We start from the raw sequence: 17,686 nt of genomic DNA, 5'->3' as shown, positions 1-17,686 counted from the left end.
TGTTACCATGACTGCTAGAAAAGACTAAGTCTTTAGCAATAAAAAAAAGCAATACTATGAACATTGTTGTCTTCCTAATATAATGGGCTTTTAAGTTTTCATTAATTTCCAAGCGATCCTGAATTAAGATGGTGGCTTGTAAATATTTGCCACTACCAGTTAAAGCTAATGCTGCACACAGTTTGCAGCCTTCACTTCACTCCGGATCAGCCTAAAAATACCGGGGATACGGATGGTAAATAAAGGAGCCGTCCCTGAGTTATTTCCATGGAATCACTTCTGTATTCAGCCTCAAAGAGCGAGTTTATGGGAACTAGTGAGCAGACCAGTCAGACAGCCGGGCAACAGATCCTCCTGTACATACTGCTGTCCTAATCTGAGCTCTTCACAAGAAACGTGTAAAGGTAATGAAACGATATAACACGGTCATATTTTTCTAAAAGCAGCAACTTTGAACCTGAACAGTCAGCTGAACCAGAACTCTGACACCAGAGATGTGCTACTGTTAAGCTATGAGGCTTGTGCTCCGTCAGGCTTCGGAAGCTAAAAGCCCGAACTGTAATCTCCCCCGTTAGTCTCGGACACTAACGACAATAAACACATAATATACTTGAAAACGAGATTTAAAAAAAACATTGTCCGTTAGAATGTTTAGATACTTAAATAGCACATTTTTACAAGAACAATGTCCGAGAATATTGCCTACTAGCATAAGCTAAGATTAATGTTAGCCACAAAGTTTAAGTAAAACTCACCTTCATGTCGGTGAATGTATAACGAGGCGTACATCTTAAAACATTTCTCCAGCTTACTTACTTACTTTGCACTCAGACAACGATGTACAAACCTTGGCCAAGCCCTGCAAGCACACAGTGTAAAATTATATTTTTATTGGATCGGAAACAATCGAGCCGCTTTTCCCCGAACGCGGAAGCTGAGGTGCAGAGTCCATAGAAATAGACTGATCAAAGTTTGTCCCCCCAAAAAACCTTAACTTGTTCTTTACTGCACTGCCAAATTAAAAAGATCTTCAATTCTCTTTTTCAAATTTTTTATTTTTTTGCAGGAAAAAAAAAAAGTCCAACTTCATAAATGTTCAGCATCCAAAAGTTTGAGGTGTCAGAAAAGCCAAAAGAAAAAAAATTTAGAGTAGGCCCTATTGAGTATGAAAATGAGTCTACATTAGACTACATTGTTCTGTTTTGGTTTGTTCAAGCACCACCAAAAACAAAAAAACACTGACGGGACCGTTTTATTGTCAGGACCTCATGGTTAGCAGCAGCAGTAGTTGGTAGTTCTTGAAGCCTCCTCCAAAGCTGAAGTTGAGAAAGCAGAGCGCCTGAGAATATTTTCCTGTGGGGTAAAATATTCACATGTTCAAATAAAATAACCTATTTACTTACTTTCAGGATGAGTTGATGTTTAATCAGAATTTTCAATAATCAAGTATAAGCTGCTGTATGTGCTGGTTTCATTTCAACATTTTACCCAGATTTTACCCATCATGTCAGGTAGTGATAGGTGTTCCTCCTTGGGTCGACCCAAACCCTGATGCTGGTTTCTTGCTCTTGTTTTAGCTTGAGCTGCTTCTCTAACTTTTCCCTTTTCCTTCAGATAAAATTAAAAAAAAATAATAATAATTACACGTGTTGAACTACCTGAAACTCCCCTGACACCTCATCTATCTCACCCACCGTTTGCTAAGAGCGTGGGTTTCTCTCTGGCACAACATTTGATTCTTGCTCCAGAATAAGGCCGTATGGTGGTTGTAGATCGTACTTAGTTTGAAATCCAGGCTATCCTTTGGAGGCTGAGGATGACAAAGGAGAATTTTTTTTCAGGTACTTCAAGTGGCTTTCTCTGCACAAACAGCGTATCAAAGAACTTTTAAAAAAACAAAAAAGAAATGTAACGCTGCACTTGTACACGTTTAAGAGGACTAATATTTGCAGCCTGATTATTTAAATTTTAAAGAAAATAAATATGGTTTCCTGATGATGGAATTTGTCAAGTGTAATTCTGCCATCACAATGTAAATTTTGTCTAATACTACTGTAGGATTTTCTTTCGTTTTTTAAGTCTCATTAGTGAGACTTAGTGATTTTGCACATTTTACCCAACAAACCTACAGCAACATATAATACCTACATGAACATTGTCATTTAAAAGTTTTACATAATACTGGGGCTGCTAAAAGAAATATTATGCGAATATAAAAACAGGATTTAACTGCACTATAGTTTGAAAGTATTGAATTACTGTGCAATAAGCAGTTATTTATTTGGATAAAAACTAGTTTCTATTAACTATGGGTTATTTTTAGTATTTTTATTTTAACTTTGTTTAATAATAATTTACACACTATTAAATTGCAAGATCCTAAAGGTGGACGATAGACTGAAACCTCGAAAGTCATAAAGACTCTTCAAACTCAGCAACAAATTGACGACAGAATGAAAAAGAAAATGATTTAAGGGTCAACCGTATCCACACCCTTGGAAAAGCTTTTTTTTTCCACAAGAAATTTCCCTTTTCAAAATGTAAAACAAATAAATAAATTGGTGAGTCACTTTCTTCTAATACCATGTCTGATTTGACTAAAATATTTAGTTGAAAAGCAAACTTCATTACCGCCGTTACCTGTGGAGTAATAACAGTCCATGTAAACGAGCTCAAAGCTTAGCCCACCTGCCGCTGCTTGGACTCGTCCCCCAGTTTTGGAGAAGGGCCCGGTTCCCGTTTCGACATTTCTGAAAGGGTAAACGGAACCCTAAACAGGCCCTTAAACTTTTGTTGCTGTAACCAGAGTCGGTGTTGCGAACACCAACGTTGCCTAGCAACCTGGTTTCCGGTTTGCTTAGAAGAAATGCGGGGATTTTATACCGTTTGTTCTAAAGTTATGAATACATTTCTTTTCCATCTCAATGAAAGAAAGCCCCCGCCCCCTTGCCAAAATTATCTTTAAGATAATTAAAATGTAGACGTTATCCTGCTATTTATACATTACATCTTCACAAATCTATGAATAAAATTCATGTTTTCCTTAACGTTTAATTATAAAATAAAGATATTTCCGTTGAAATTTAAACGTCTTTACTCCGGAAATAAATTTAAATGTCTGGACTTAACATTTTGAACTGTTTTATTTTAGGAAAAAAAGTGAGTGAGAAGAGTGAACTCTTGACTATTTGGCCTTAAAAGCTTAATAAACACCACGAAGAAAGGGAAGTTTCTTCTAATACAAAATCGTTTTCCATATTCGTGACAGAAACAAAAATGCGAAGGTGACAGGGTTGAACTCCTTTTTGCATCACCTAGCAGAACATCTGGGCCAATCGCCTCTTCCTATTTGCTCCCAGTAAACCACACCTCCCACAGCCAAGCACCAGGCACCTGAAGGCCCAGGTCAACACTGCTGCATCACTGCTGCGCTGCCAGAGCTGAGATGGGGCACCTGAGGATCTGCGCTCTTTCTGCTGTTTTATCGGGGCTGCTTTACGCGCACACCTCTGCAGATCTACCCATGTGCAAAGGGGTGAGAAGATTTACACTGTTGTTATCGTTAGTTACTTTTTTTTTTTCTTCCCGCCTTGTTGATGTTGTCAGCTGAAACAGATGGTGGGGGTCATGAAATGTTAAAAGATGTATGTTTAGACAATTTTATAGCTATCAGAAATATTCAACTGGTCACCAAATTAAATATAATGCAAGAAGTGGAAGTAATCATTTTTAATACTTTAATGTTAAGAAACGCTTCCATTTATTTAAGATGAGGTTTATGGAAGCTGTAGCAACATTTTGGCCTTCCTGATGTACAATGTGTGTATTTGTGTGTGTGGGGGTGGGTGGGGATGTTCATAGCAAGGGTTTGTGCTGCAATCTGCACCCATCTGTTGTTATGGTTATTAGACACTTGTTTTACTACAACGTCCATATGCTGCAGTGTGCTTTGCGCTCGCACCACCCTCCCTTATCCGATTTTCGGTTTGCATGAGAGCAGTTCATTTTCCTACCAGCCAAAACCGTTTTTATATCAGCCTACTCTGGGCTACAGTGTACAACGAGCAGCTTTAAAGTTTTACAGGGTTTCTGTTATTTACTAAAAGGTTAATTTACAAGTAATCCTGAACAGGTGAGTCTGTTCCCATGCCAGTTTCTTTGACCATGAAGAACAGCTGTCACGATGACCCGTTGCCTTGGTTTCCCCCATGTTTGCTCATTGGAGGTGATTAAGTTAAGACCCGTCTCCAGTTTGTTGCATTTTTACATTAGACACCCCCCACTCAAACACACTAATTCCCTGAGGTTGGCTAATCCCTGGGCTTTAACAGAAAAAACAGAGGCAGAGGAGTGGCGGTGCTGCTGTTTCTGTTAACTATTAATCCCACAAAGCGGCTATTGGTCCCCTGAAGTGACCTTCCCTGCTGGACAAGTATTACACCTTGTTGTCGACCAGAGACCAGATCTGCAGGTTATGCAGAGCTCAGTAGTGGTGGATCGGTTGCGGTTGGGTGGTGTCACGTCCCAAAATACATCCCTTTGGGTGTGATCGCTTGAGCACAGCTAAAACTTTGTCCCCGCGCCGCTGCTGGTTCAAACAACACTCTAATATCTGTTTACTGAAGGATTGTAAGGATCAGCCTTTCTTCCTTCAGATCGGCAAATAATCCCTGAAAAACCGCAGAGCATCCTTGACAGGTTTGACAGTCGAAATGGCCCGATAGCAAATATTAGCCTATCCTTTTATTTGTTTAGGAGGCTGGCCTGGATTGAGGATTGAAATACCAGAAGTACATAATGACCCAGTGATCTCATTTTTACAAACAGTATTATCTGTTTTTTCCTCATTCTTGCTTGGAGATGTGTCGTTTTACTCCTGGCTGACTGGTTTCAAGCTGTTTTTCTTTTTTCCTTTTTTTTTTTTTTTTGTAATGTTTTTTTCCCTGAAATATTTTGCATCCTATTATAAACACGCTTTATAACTCTCTGTGTGAAAGTCACACCTGTGTTTTGCCTCTGCAGTCTGATTATCACTTTGAGTACACAGAGTGTGACGTACTCGGGTCAAGATGGAGGGTCGCGATTCCCAACAAGGCGGAGACATGCACAGGCCTCCCGGATCCAGTCAAAGGGACTCGCTGCAGTAAGTGACCGCAGTGGTCTGGAAACCTATTTTACACATTTACTGTCCTCTACGTGTTCAGTTTATGGTGCCTTCAAAAATATATCAATAACTGAAAGTGTGCCACAAACTACAGCGCATTTTGGGGTGATTTCGTCCAGCTGGTCGACAAAAAGTACTGAAGCGGTGGAAAGACAACTTTTCATATTGGTTTTCGAAATATTTCAAAAGTGTGTCATTCATTTATATTTAGCTTGCTGTGCAGTAAAAGTGTGCAAAAGCTTACAGTAGAGGGTAGTTTCAAAATGATATCTAAAACTGTTAAGAAATTCACGGAGCACTTTTCTGTTCATCATCTGAAAATGGAAAGCGTACCAAACTTCAAGCCTACCAAAGTTTGACCGTCCACCTAAACTGAGTGTTTATCAGAGTGGGAATCAAGAGTCCCACGGTAACTCTAGAGCTGCAGGAATCCACAGCTCAGGTGGGACAATCCTCATGTTGTGGAGGCGCCTTTCTAAACAGGGAAGCTATTCAGATTTGACCAGAAGATGGCCGCGGCGTCCGGCCTTCAGATAATCTGGCGAACCATTGATTAAGACCACTTTGAAGAAGTTCAATAAACCCTGAGCCGCTGGTAGATCACATTTAAATGAATTAGAGAGGATTTAAGCATTTGTAACAGCGCTGCTCGTCTGCTTTATCTTCATGTTTTCTTGTTTTTCCTGTGTTTTAGCATTTTCTTGCAGTGAAGGAGAGTTCCTCGACATGCAGTCGCAGCAGTGCCAGAAGTGCGCTGCAGGCACCTACTCTTTGGGAACCAGCGTTGCCTTCGACGAGTGGGACATCTTACCAACCGGCTTTATTACTCATGGGACGACGACAAGTGAGGGGAATGCCTTCATAAACTGCTCCAAGTGGGTATAAACAGTAACTGGTCGTAATATAAAATATTATTTATGGTTTAAGGCTTTCAGTAAACCGTTTCTGTTCTCGCAGCTCTACCTGGACACCAAAGGGCGACTATGTGGCCTCCAACACAGATGAGTGCACTGCAACGCTCTCTTATGCTGTGAGCCTGAAGACACCTGGAGCCCTGTCCTTTGAATATTTCTACCCGGACAACAGCGTCTACTTTGAGTTCTTTGTAAGTGCAGCGCTGTTGTGTTACAGCTTCTGGTGTGCAAAAGGAAAATTGGGGTAAAGGTTCCCGCTCCTCTTTAGGTTCAGAACGACCAGTGCCAGGCCACAGATTCCGACAGCCGCTGGATGAGGATTTCAGAGACCAACTGGAGCCACTACAAGGTTCGTCGTCCACTTCAACGCAATTCCTCATCTGTCTTCTCACAGACAAAAAGCTGATTCCCTCTCTGCCTTCACATTTCCTCTCTACAGATAAAGCTGAGCACAGGCAACAATGTTCTGTACTGGAGAACCACGACATTTTCTCTGCTGGGCAGCGCTGTCAAGCCTGTGCTGTTAAGAAACATCCAGGTCTCAGGTGCATTAAAGCTTCCTTACATGTGTGCACAGGGAGAGTGAACGTTTAGTTTTCTTCCCCGACTTTCTTTGTCTGTTAATGATTAATTGCTGATTGATCTTTTTCCTCCAGGGGTTGCCTACACATCTGAGTGTTTCCATTGCAAGCCAGGCACACACAGCTCCACAGCAGGATCCGCCCGCTGCGCCCCCTGCCCTGCGGATACGTACTCCAACAAGGGGGCCACCGTTTGCCACGACTGTGAATCAGACAGCTATGCTGGTACACTTTTTATTTTAATTTTTATCTCTTCTTTATATACTTACTTATTTGCACTTAAACAATGTTGCCAGCATGTAAAGTAGAACATTTGGTGCCCAGGAGGTGACTGAGCGTTCTTATCACAAAATCTTAATGTGAGCTTTATTCTCTTTCACGTCTGCTAGCTCAGTTTTTTTTTTTTTTTTACTTGTGTGTTTTGCCACCAGTACCTGGCTCAGGGAGCTGCAAGCCAAGGCCTGCATGCACGGAGAATGACTACTTTTACACCCACACCCCCTGTGACTCAGAGGGAAAGGTAATTATGGAAAACGGCCTTCTCTTGGCTACAGAGAGGATATTTTTCGTAACCCACATTCAACGTCATTACATTTAGCTGGCTGTTTGGAGTGATTAGGACAAATATTCATAACCACTGAACTTTTCCCCATTTTGCCACATTAGTCTTGGTTATAAACTTCAAATTTTGAAAGAAAATGATGGCTTGCATTTGTATTTGGGCCCCTTTCAATCTTGCATCCTAGAGAAACTACTAAGAGGTAAATAGAGTCCATCTGAGTGTAATATGATACCAGAATAAATAAAGATATTCTTCTTCAGCATCCCACACTGCAAACATATCAAATGCTGGGCAGATCGTGTTTCATATGAAAAACTGTGTGTGACAGAAAGTATATCACACGTCACACGCACCAAAACGCCATCAAACCATGTTCATATTCGCATCATAAAAATGGTCCAATCAGAATGCAAAACTAATCCAACTGAGAATTTGTGACAAGATTTTAAAGCTATGTTTACAGACGCTTTTTGCCCAACTTGACCGAGCTCAAGCTATTTATTCAAACATTTAGTTTCTAGGCATATAAAGCTGGTGGACACTCGAAAAGACTTGCAGCTTTAATTACAGCAAATCTACTGATTCAGAAGGTTTGGAACCCATACCCACAACCAGTGGTGGGAAGTAACGAAGTACAAGTACTTTGTTACTGTACTTAAGTACAGTTTTCGTGTATCTGTACTTTACTTAAGTAGATTTAATCATGGGGACTTTCTACTTTTACTTCACTACATTTTACAGTAAGTATCTGTACTTTTTACTTCACTACATTTCTACAAAAGTGTCGCGTTACTCGTTACATCCAAGTCGCGTTGCTCTTTTCTTCCGTTAAAATGTGAAGTTCAGGGACTTAAGGTGGCGCCGTAAAATCCGAGCAATAACGTGACTTAGTGTCTGTTGTCACCCATCGCCTCCACCTTTACTCGCACTCGGAGCTCCAGACATGCGCAGTGGTTTCCTCTGAGCGGGAGGAGATGTTTGTCTATAATATAATAGCGCTGCATAAATTGATATGGCGACATGTAAAATCAGCAGCGCTTCGCTTTCACAGACGGGGGGACTTCGTCCAACTTTTAGCGTCACTTGGAAGGAAAGCTTAAAGAAAGGTAAGATCTGTGCTAGCAAAGCTAGCTGTACAGAGACACATGTTGCATCTGCGATGAAAAAAAGTTGTCACTCATGCGCTGAATTATTGTGTGGAGGTGTTGACTGAGGTGTCGCATATATGGGACAACGCTGTGACCAAAGTCTGCAATACGGATCCTAAGGACTGAAGCCTCACTGAGAGCCGTTCATATATATATATATATATATATATATATATATATATATATATATATATATATATATATATATATATATATATAGACATTCATTTAATCGCTGAATAAGTAAAAGTTGAACGTATACACAGAGCATGCTCATTGCTCATTGATTGATTTTGTCTCCTGTCATGGTGGCAAACATCGCAGTGGGAGGGAGGATGAAAACAGTCACGGTGCTCATTCTGCTTAGTTACTTGTTGCGCCGTTGGACAGTATTCATAGTTGAACGTTATTTACCGTTAATTGCAATGTTTCAGTTGTGGTTTCTGACATGTGCAATATGGGCAACCGCCCAGGGCGTTATTTTTCTAGGAATAGCAGGAGACCTCTGCGGATTGTAGCACAGCGATGAAAGCAAAACAGAATGAAGTGAGTTTTAATTGATACTGGTTAAATATATTTCAGCTCTAAGTATTTAATATCTAGGTGTTTTTTATGGGAATGTGGATCTTTCAGATCAATCTGAAAACCAATTTTGATAGGTAAACTTAATGTTATTGTGTCATTTAGCGCAGGGCGCTGGTCTTGGTCTCGGGTTCGGTGGTCTTGACTACAACTCTGCTACATGGCTCCTTGGTTGCATGTCCTCCACCCTGCCCACACCTTCTTTACATCCCCTTTCAGTTAGATTTCTTTCTAAATAAATGTGACTAATGAAGTTCATGCTATGTTAGGACAGGAGACAAAATGTTTCCATCCCTGAAATTATGACTCACAGAATCACATATCTAAGTCTAAACTGTTACAGAGAATAAACAAAATAAAAACATGTTTAATCTGTGGTAGTGTTAATTAAAATGGCACATTTCTGATGTATTAAAATTAAATACAATCGGTACACTTAATGATATTAGCGATTAGGTAATGCATTCAGCGAGTACTTTTACTTTTAATACTTAAGTATTTTTAAAAGCCAGGACTTTTTTACTTTTACTTAAGTAAAATGTTAATGTGGCACTTTGACTTTTACTTAAGTACATTTTTGACTGTGTATTTGTACTTTTACTTAAGTAAATTTTTTGAGTACTTTCTCCATCACTGCCCACAACACACTTTGATGTTTTTTGAAAACCAAATATCACTCTGCTTCCACTTGACATCCATGAACTGCTTTGGGAAGATCTGTGCCGTATTATTCAAATTTGTGGCCGAGTGCGAAAGGCTAAACATATTTAAGTGCTTTTGTAAAACACTCTGACCTGTTTTCCATGTGTGTCTCAGACTTGGCTCATGTACAAATGGATCGAACCAAAGATCTGCAGCGAGACCGTCGAAGGAGCGGTGAAGCTGCCAGCGTCAGGGGAGAAGCAGACTTGCCCGCCATGCAACCCGGGCTTCTTTGTGACTAACTCCTCAGCGTGTGAGCCCTGCAGCAACGATTCCTACTCAGATGGAAAAGGTTCGTAATCAGCACTAACCTTTTATTTCACTGTGACGCTAATGCAAACACTCTCATACTGCAAAACCAAGCTAATTCAGAAAATCATATCTCATTAAACATTCGACTGTATCAGGACTTAGGTGGATGTGTCTTTGTGGATTGTTGTTTTATGTGCTGCATGCGTTAAGGCTACGTGTGCTACCGTACGCTAACACAAAATGTTTTTAGTGTGCAACTATTAACTGCTTCCAAATAAGCCAAGCCACCTAAGTTTATAATACATACCTTGTCTACAAATAATTGTATTTCCACGCTGATTTCTGAAGATGCCAGCGTCTGGTTTAGGGATTCTGGTGAGTATGTTTTCTATAGCTAGGAGGGTTTTTTGCCATCAATTAACAAAAAAAAACATCTTGAAAATGGATTATTCAAAAGCAAGCGATTAATTAAGCAGGCTTGAAGTTGATATAATTATTTTGCAAAGCCACGCCATGTAATATTTAACAAAGAAAAATATGAAAAATGTCACAAATTTCATCTACACATTCATTCAATAGAACTGGCAGTGCCACCGTGTCCTGACTGTGCAGCTCTGTTTGTTCACTCACAGTTTGTGAGAAGTGCCCTGTTGGCACAGAACCAGTGCTGGGATTTGAGTACAAGTGGTGGACCGCCATGCCGAGTAACATGGAGAGCTCCGTCCTCCACCAGGAGTTCAGCAACTCCAACCGAAGAACAGGTGAGAGAGCAGCTCCTAGTCCAGGGATATTTGGATTACTCTCAAAACGGGCAGTGGTGGTTTAATGGATGAAACGATAAGAAGCAGAAGAATAGTAACAAAGCAAAACTTAAACATGCAGAAAGAAGAATATAGCTGCTCTAAGGCTGAGATTGCTTTGAAAAATGTCAAAACTTAGTAAAAGCTCCTGAAATTGAACAAGAATTTTACAAGATATGATTGGGACAAAACGACCTGGGCGGACTCCAACTTAAGGTCTCTTTCTTCTTGCTTTTGGTCACAATTGGTTTGGGGTTGGGGTGGTCGGGGTTTGAGTGTTGTTACTGTTGTTGCTGCTAATATAATTGTGTAATGGCAGCATGGGAAGTGGCTGGAGAGTACATCTACACCACGTCAGGGGTTCAGGACACCGACTACCTGACGCTGACCCTCAATGTTCCTGGGTACAGGTGAGAATTTCCCAAATTAATTAGCGTTTTATAACATGGGTCAACTTCAAGTAGTGCACAGTCGTAAAGTGAAAGAAAAATGGTGTCTCATTTTGGGTTTAATAAGACCTTTTAATGAAACAATTCCATAATTTACGAGGCATTGTGTGTAAAGTCTAATAAATGGTTTCTTGACTCTATAAGGGCTCAGGCCACGGGTAAAGACAACGAGATGAGCAAACTGTCTCGCATCACCTTCGTATTCGAAACCCTCTGTACGGCTGACTGCAAATTTTACTTCCTAGTGGTAAGTAAAGTTGTTGGGTTTTTTTCCCCCCTGCATTTGTTAGGAATTAATGTACAGCAAGTATAAATTAATAACGTGGAAATATTTCTCTGCAGGGCTACAATAAGTGGAATAATTATTTGGTGGAGCAGTGGAAAGGCAGAAACAGTAAACAGTCGTACTCCTACTTGATCCAGAGTAACAACACTGTCAGCTTCACCTGGACCTTTCAACGCACTGAGGAATTCAGCATGGTGAGACGCATCACGCACCCTAATAACGACAGCTCAATCGCCACATTTCTGCCAGCTCTTATCAGGCATAAATCGTTCATCCTGTAAATCCTAAATATTTTAGGTGGCATCTAGACATTTTCAATATGAAATATTCAAATTGAAAACACAGTAAAATAATTTTCTCTACCAATTTTCCCCCAAAAAATCTTGTAACTTTTTAGATGAACGTCTGCGCCAACACACCTAAATCAAATAAATGGCTCATTACCAGGCTTCTGCAGCACTAGCCGACATGCTGAGATGATAATTTAGCCATTTTATTCTGGTGGCTCTCGAGGACTGAAATCAGAGACTTCGTCACAAATCATTCAAATGTTTTTTGTTTTTTTTGCCTGTCTCCTTTAGTTTTGAAAGTATATATTAATGCAAAAATAGGATTTTATCGCATTGAAAAGACCTTTGTGACGATCAAAGGAGCTGATTTATTTACAGATTTTCATCATTTTAACTGGAAAACATTTTCATATATCTGAGAAAGATGAGTTCAGAAAGAGGAATGCTTAAGTTTCTGTCAAGGAAGACAATATTTCAGCCGCCAAACCTGTAATGTTGCTGTTAAAACAACCCATTATAATTAGCCTGCTTTTAAAGATGCGTATATGGAAATTTATTAGATGCAGCATCCAATAGTCCAGTAAGATGAAGCATGTTTAAGAGTGCTACTGCTGTACAGTTAGATATGCTAATGCAAAAAACATTTTCAAATTTCTTGCACAATTGCACAATACAAGCAGCTTCAATTCTGTTTATTCCCTTAATTCGATGTTCAACTCTAGATGGCAGCGTTGAGCTGCATGGAAACCATACTCTCTACTCCTCCTATCTCACTTGTATAAGGTTTGCCTTTCAGAGATAGGCTTTGAATTGCATTATTTTCTGCAGGAATGAATACCGCTTAGTGAGAAACTGCATTTCTGGTCCTCAGGACAGGAACTTTAGCACCGATGCTGCAAAGATCTACTCCATCCACGTCACCAATGTGATTGGAGGAGTGGCCTCTGAGTGTCGCCGCTGCGCTGTGACGCCTGATAAGACCGGCTCCTCCTGTGTTCCCTGCCCACCCGGACACTACATGGTCAATGCCACAGGAGCGTGTGAGAGCTGTCCGCCAAACACCTACATCAAACCCAGTCAGCCTGTTGGAGAGGCAGCGTGTGTCCAGTGTGGACCAAACACGAAGAGAAACAGGGTGACATATTTTGGAGGGCATTTAAAGGCCCACACCTTTATTTTTCTTCTTTTTCTATCAGACTTACTTGTGAAATTAAACTCTAACCACAACTGTATCAGGATTCCATAATTTTATTGCACCCAAGCAGAGGTGAAATCTGGAAAAAATACTTAAGTGTGATAATAGGTTTTGCACAAATATAAGTCTTCCAACAATAAAACTCCTCTTTTCATTAAAATGTTAACTAGTGTGACAACAAAGAATAATAATAATGTGTATGAATTTACTTTTTTTTTTTTGTGGCAAATACACATCTACTTGATGTTAGACCCCTTTACTTTGATTCCTTTAAATAAAACACAGTGCAACAAAAAGCTTTTGGAGATCACCTAACAATCACCAAAACATGAATAATCATATCCTGAGAGGGTGAGAAGGTGAGCACTAACCAGAGAAGAAGCCAATATGCTCATGGTAACTCTGGAGGAGCTGCAGGGATCCTCAGCTCAGGTGGGAGAATGTGTTGACAGGACAGCTTTTAGTTGTAAACTCCACCAATTTGACTTCAATTGGAAAGTGTGCCAAATAGAAAACCTTTGCAGAAAAAAAGCCAGAAGAAGTGCACTTTGCAGTTTGCCTCAAGCTATAGAGAAGGACAGAAGAAACGTGTTGAAAAGAGGAAGTTAGAAAGAGCTGGATGAAAACCTGTTAGATACTCCAAAAGACTTGAGAACCAAGTGGAGGTTCATTTTTTCAGAATGACAGCTATGCTAAAAATCAGAGCTGCAATAAAATGACATGGATCAAACCGTATTAAGTTAGACTCCAGCCTTAAATCCGATGGGAATCGGTGGCCAGACTTGAAAATATATAATTACAGATGTAACCATGTAACCTGCTCGACGATTTTAGCTGATGTTTCTCTACTCTGTTTCATTTCTGGCTTTCCACTCAACCACAGATAAAGTGCATATATGTAGATGTACATGTACCAGCCATAACTCTGACGTCTGACCTGCAGGATTACACAGCTTGTCTCAGCGACTGCACATTCAGGGTTCAAAGCGGAGGAGAGGCTGTGCAGACCTACGATTTCTCGCTGCTGTCTAACGTAACCGGCTTCACCGGCAGCCCGCGTTTCACCAACAGAGGCCTGCGGTACTTTCATCACTTTAATCTGAATCTGTGTGGGAGAGAGGTAAGAAAGTGACCCTAAGGATTTTATTGCTAAAAGTTGTTGTGTGATTTGAGAGTGTTTCTCCCACAGAGTCGAGTGCCAGCCTCCTGTGTGGACAATGTAACGGAGAGTGGGAAAGAGGTCAAAGGCTACGTCTGTCAGTCCACTGTGGTTCCTTCTGACATCCGCAGTCAGAGCATGGTGTCCTCACAGCCATTTGTCATTGGTGACACACTCATTGGTATGGAGCATTTTATGCCTATGATAAAGAGAATATTACATGTTTTGATAAACTTTTTTAAAAGACAGAGCGATCCTCCATCAAACATTAGACATACTTTGTGTTCTGGAGTTACTAGAACAGAAAACATTGAAGCATTTGAATTGTGTGCATGTGATCAAACAGGTAAAAATGTTTGCTTTTCATTTTGAAGGTGTGACCACAGAGACGACTCTGGGAGGCATCTCCTCTCCATCATGGATGTTCCCGTCAGCGTCACTTCAGTTGCCAGATGTCATATTCTATTACAAGTAGACAAAATAACAAATATTCACTTTATTGGAACTTAATGCCGTTATTGTACAAAGATAATATTTAGGAATGTTCTTGTTTGCTTAACTACTTTGGGTGAAGTCAGGATCTAATTATAGACAGTAGGTTTTCAGATTTACTCTATAAACAAAAAGATTCTTTCAAATCTATATAGTTTAAGATTTCATTTTAGATTTTATATATACACATATATATTTTACTATATATATTTACTCAATTTAATACAATTAAAAATTTGTACACCATCAACATTATGCCTGTGATCTTTGCAGGTCCAGTGATACAACCCAAGCTTGCAAACAGGGCAGGTCAGCCGCTGTCAGACTTCGATGCAACCCCACAGCCAACATTAAAGACCTCATCACGCTGCCCAGGTGCTGCACAAATTACCTGAGCTCAACTTCTGACCTTTAATTTACACACTCACAGTCTAACAGCCACATTATTCACCATCGTTTGACACATTGAGCTCACAGACTGCGACCTGCGCTTAAAGGGACACTCTGAATCACTCTGCGATTTTATCTCTGACCTTGTTTCCTTCACAGTAAATGTTCTGAGGGGACATGTGATGGTTGCACTTTCCACTTCCTGTGGGAGAGCCAGCACGCATGCCCGCTGTGCACCACAGATCACTACCGAGAGATTGTCAGCGCTTGCATCCAGGGGATCCAGGTATCAAACTCGACTCCTCAGTCAAAGAGTATTGTGTCAAAGTCCAAATTGCAATTTAATCAAGAATTTGTGGTAAAACCTCAGCACTTCTCCTCAGATACATCAGAGTTTGTGATATGATAAAACTGTATAAAAGTCCAAATGTTTGGCACCTTTTCAAACTAGAACTGATTTTAAATGTGAGGAAATCTATTTGCAGAGAACCACCTATGTATGGCAGCAGCCTCTGCAGTGTTATGGAGGACAATCCCTGCCACCACAAAAAGTCAGCGCTTGTGTGACTATGGATTTCTGGCTCAAGCTTGGCGTTTCCATAGGACTGATTGCTGCTCTGCTTCTCATCAGCCTCAGTTGTTATTTCTGGAAGAAGACACGCAAGTTAGACTAAGACTTTTTAAACATCCTCTCACATCTTATGACATATAATGTGCGCACGGACGTTAGCATGTACAGACTGCGACCAAATCCTTTTGTAATAGATGTTATCTGATTATTTGAATTTGTCAGGCTGCAGTACAAATACTCCAGGCTGATGATGAGCTCTGAAGGTAAAGAGTGTGAGCTACCGACTGCTGACAGCTGTGCGATAATGGAGGGAGAGGACGCTGAGGACGACCTCATGGATCTCACTCATAAATCCTTCTTTACCAAAATAAAGTCTTTCTCACGAGAGGTCGGTGTCTGCCCCATTTACATTTACGTGGTGTTCAGTATCACCTTTAACACTGTCGTTGTTTTCACAGAGAACATCAGATGGATTTGACTCGGTTCCACTCAAATCTTCCTACCAGCACCATCAAGAGGATGAAGAGGAGGAGGAGGACTGATGATGCTGAAAGAGGATGATAAGTAGCTCTTTGAACACTGAAGAAGCCTTCAGTTTTAGAGTTTTAATGTTTGTGCATATGTGAAACCGAGTACTTAACTAGTTTCAAATATTTTTTTTTTTTTTACAAGTTTCACTGAGAATGTTTATTTTCTATTCTATATCGCATGATAAAATTCTAATTCTGAAGTTAAAGTTCAAATTGTCTACACTGGTGTTCGCTGTGATTTTTAAACATGACTGAAACCTGAATGTAGTTACGTTTTACATGGATTTGTAAAGCCGATCATTTTAAAGGTATTCAAAATGGAGATTCATTTATTTGCCCTCCTTTCATTATTTCATTTTATGAGTTTGCTTTTTAAGTTTCATAAAGTTGTTTGGCTATTAATACATGTGCATGTATTAATGTACATGTACATTCTTTATTGTTAAATACAATAAAGAAAAAAAATTGTAAGAATCATCATCATCAGCAGTTGATGTGACCATTTATTCAGCCTTCTTGTTCTCATTGTCGGCCCAGATAATATAATAAAATGTTTTGTTTAAAGTTTTTTCACCCATTACTGAGGCATGCTTTTACTTGTATTTTTTTACTTCAGTTACTTTTCACTGCTGTCGATAATATGAAAACTGTTGAATGTGGTTATTTTATTTCATTTGATTTTAAATCAGGTTAAGCTCCTTAATCAGTCAAGTTTGTTTTAGAATTATATGAATTGATTTAGTTTTTACTGCTGCCTTCTACATTATCACATAAAAATATATCATCAGCAGTTACATTTAAAATGTATGCCTCCTCCAAGTGCTTATTTTAAAATGTGTTATTTGATGGATTCAGCTAATAAAAATTTCTTTTTAAACCCATTTCAATATTGAAAGGCACTTCTATTTTTTTTATCTGCATATTTTTCTGTTCTTCTTGTCTGGTGAGAAAACCAAAATGAGTTGGAAACTCCACCCAGCAGGATTTGCGGATGCTGAGTTAAACATCAGGTTTTTGTTTTGTTATGCTCCTCATCTCATTCTTTGCAACATTTCACAATGTGGATTGCACGATGGTGCTGTGGCTAACATTGTTTCTGGTGTTTCTGGTGACTTGTCCACGTTGTATCCCAAAGTTCAACTTTGTATCACAAAGTTCAAAGTACCCATGGTTCAGTGGGTATGGAAAAGGGATGGTTTTCATCATTTTAAATATCATTTATCTGTTAGATTTTTTTCTCTTGAAAACTAAATAATTGGAATGGAAAATTATATTTGAGCTATGGTTACATTGGAAATGTACATCTGACAGCTTTTTTTTAAAATTTTGTTTTGTTATATTAGTACGTCCATACAGGATTCGGGTACTCATAGTGAAATGGAATATTTAATTTGTTGGATCCAAATGACATCCTGGGAAATTTCCCCCAATTTCTCCAATTTATAAAATAATGTTAGATATGGGTTTTTTTTCTCTCTGAAAGTGAGGATCTACATCAATATTGCACTTCCAGCAGTTTGACAAATGCTACTGTTTTTTGTGTATTTTTGGGGGCCAAAATAATACGAAGAAATATTTTGTCCAAAATGTTTCAAATATTTTGAACAAAATTATATTTT

At 39.6% G+C, this 17,686-nt stretch overlaps 1 protein-coding gene and 1 non-coding gene across 2 annotated transcripts; one reads left to right on the top strand and one right to left on the bottom strand.

Moving 5' to 3' along the window:
* Positions 1-1,693: 1,693 nt before the first annotated feature.
* cfap276 (cilia and flagella associated protein 276) lies at positions 1,694-2,793 on the bottom strand. Its single transcript, XR_014088205.1, has 2 exons — positions 2,641-2,793; positions 1,694-1,810 (listed from the first exon to the last, which is right to left on the bottom strand). It is a non-coding gene; the product is annotated as a cilia and flagella associated protein 276 (transcript).
* Positions 2,794-3,232: 439 nt separating this feature from the next.
* Positions 3,233-16,948, top strand: elapor1 (endosome-lysosome associated apoptosis and autophagy regulator 1). The gene is made up of 22 exons (XM_008413532.3): positions 3,233-3,535; positions 5,023-5,143; positions 5,859-6,039; positions 6,122-6,269; positions 6,347-6,427; positions 6,518-6,623; positions 6,735-6,884; positions 7,091-7,179; positions 9,768-9,945; positions 10,538-10,666; positions 11,025-11,115; positions 11,299-11,401; positions 11,497-11,634; positions 12,602-12,865; positions 13,869-14,045; positions 14,115-14,265; positions 14,459-14,555; positions 14,850-14,951; positions 15,126-15,252; positions 15,452-15,630; positions 15,760-15,925; positions 15,996-16,948. Exons 1-22 carry the CDS (start codon positions 3,446-3,448, stop codon positions 16,077-16,079), a joined length of 2,952 nt encoding a protein of 983 aa, XP_008411754.2. The 5' UTR covers positions 3,233-3,445; the 3' UTR covers positions 16,080-16,948.
* The last annotated feature ends 738 nt before the right edge of the window (positions 16,949-17,686 follow it).

This window comes from Poecilia reticulata, chromosome 7, assembly GCF_904066995.2.
Source record: "Poecilia reticulata chromosome 7, P_reticulata-male-v2, whole genome shotgun sequence".
In the NCBI taxonomy this organism is placed as follows: domain Eukaryota; kingdom Metazoa; phylum Chordata; class Actinopteri; order Cyprinodontiformes; family Poeciliidae; genus Poecilia; species Poecilia reticulata.
The sequence above is the reverse complement of the archived record's forward strand: the minus strand, read 5'-3'. Positions and strand labels throughout refer to the sequence as shown.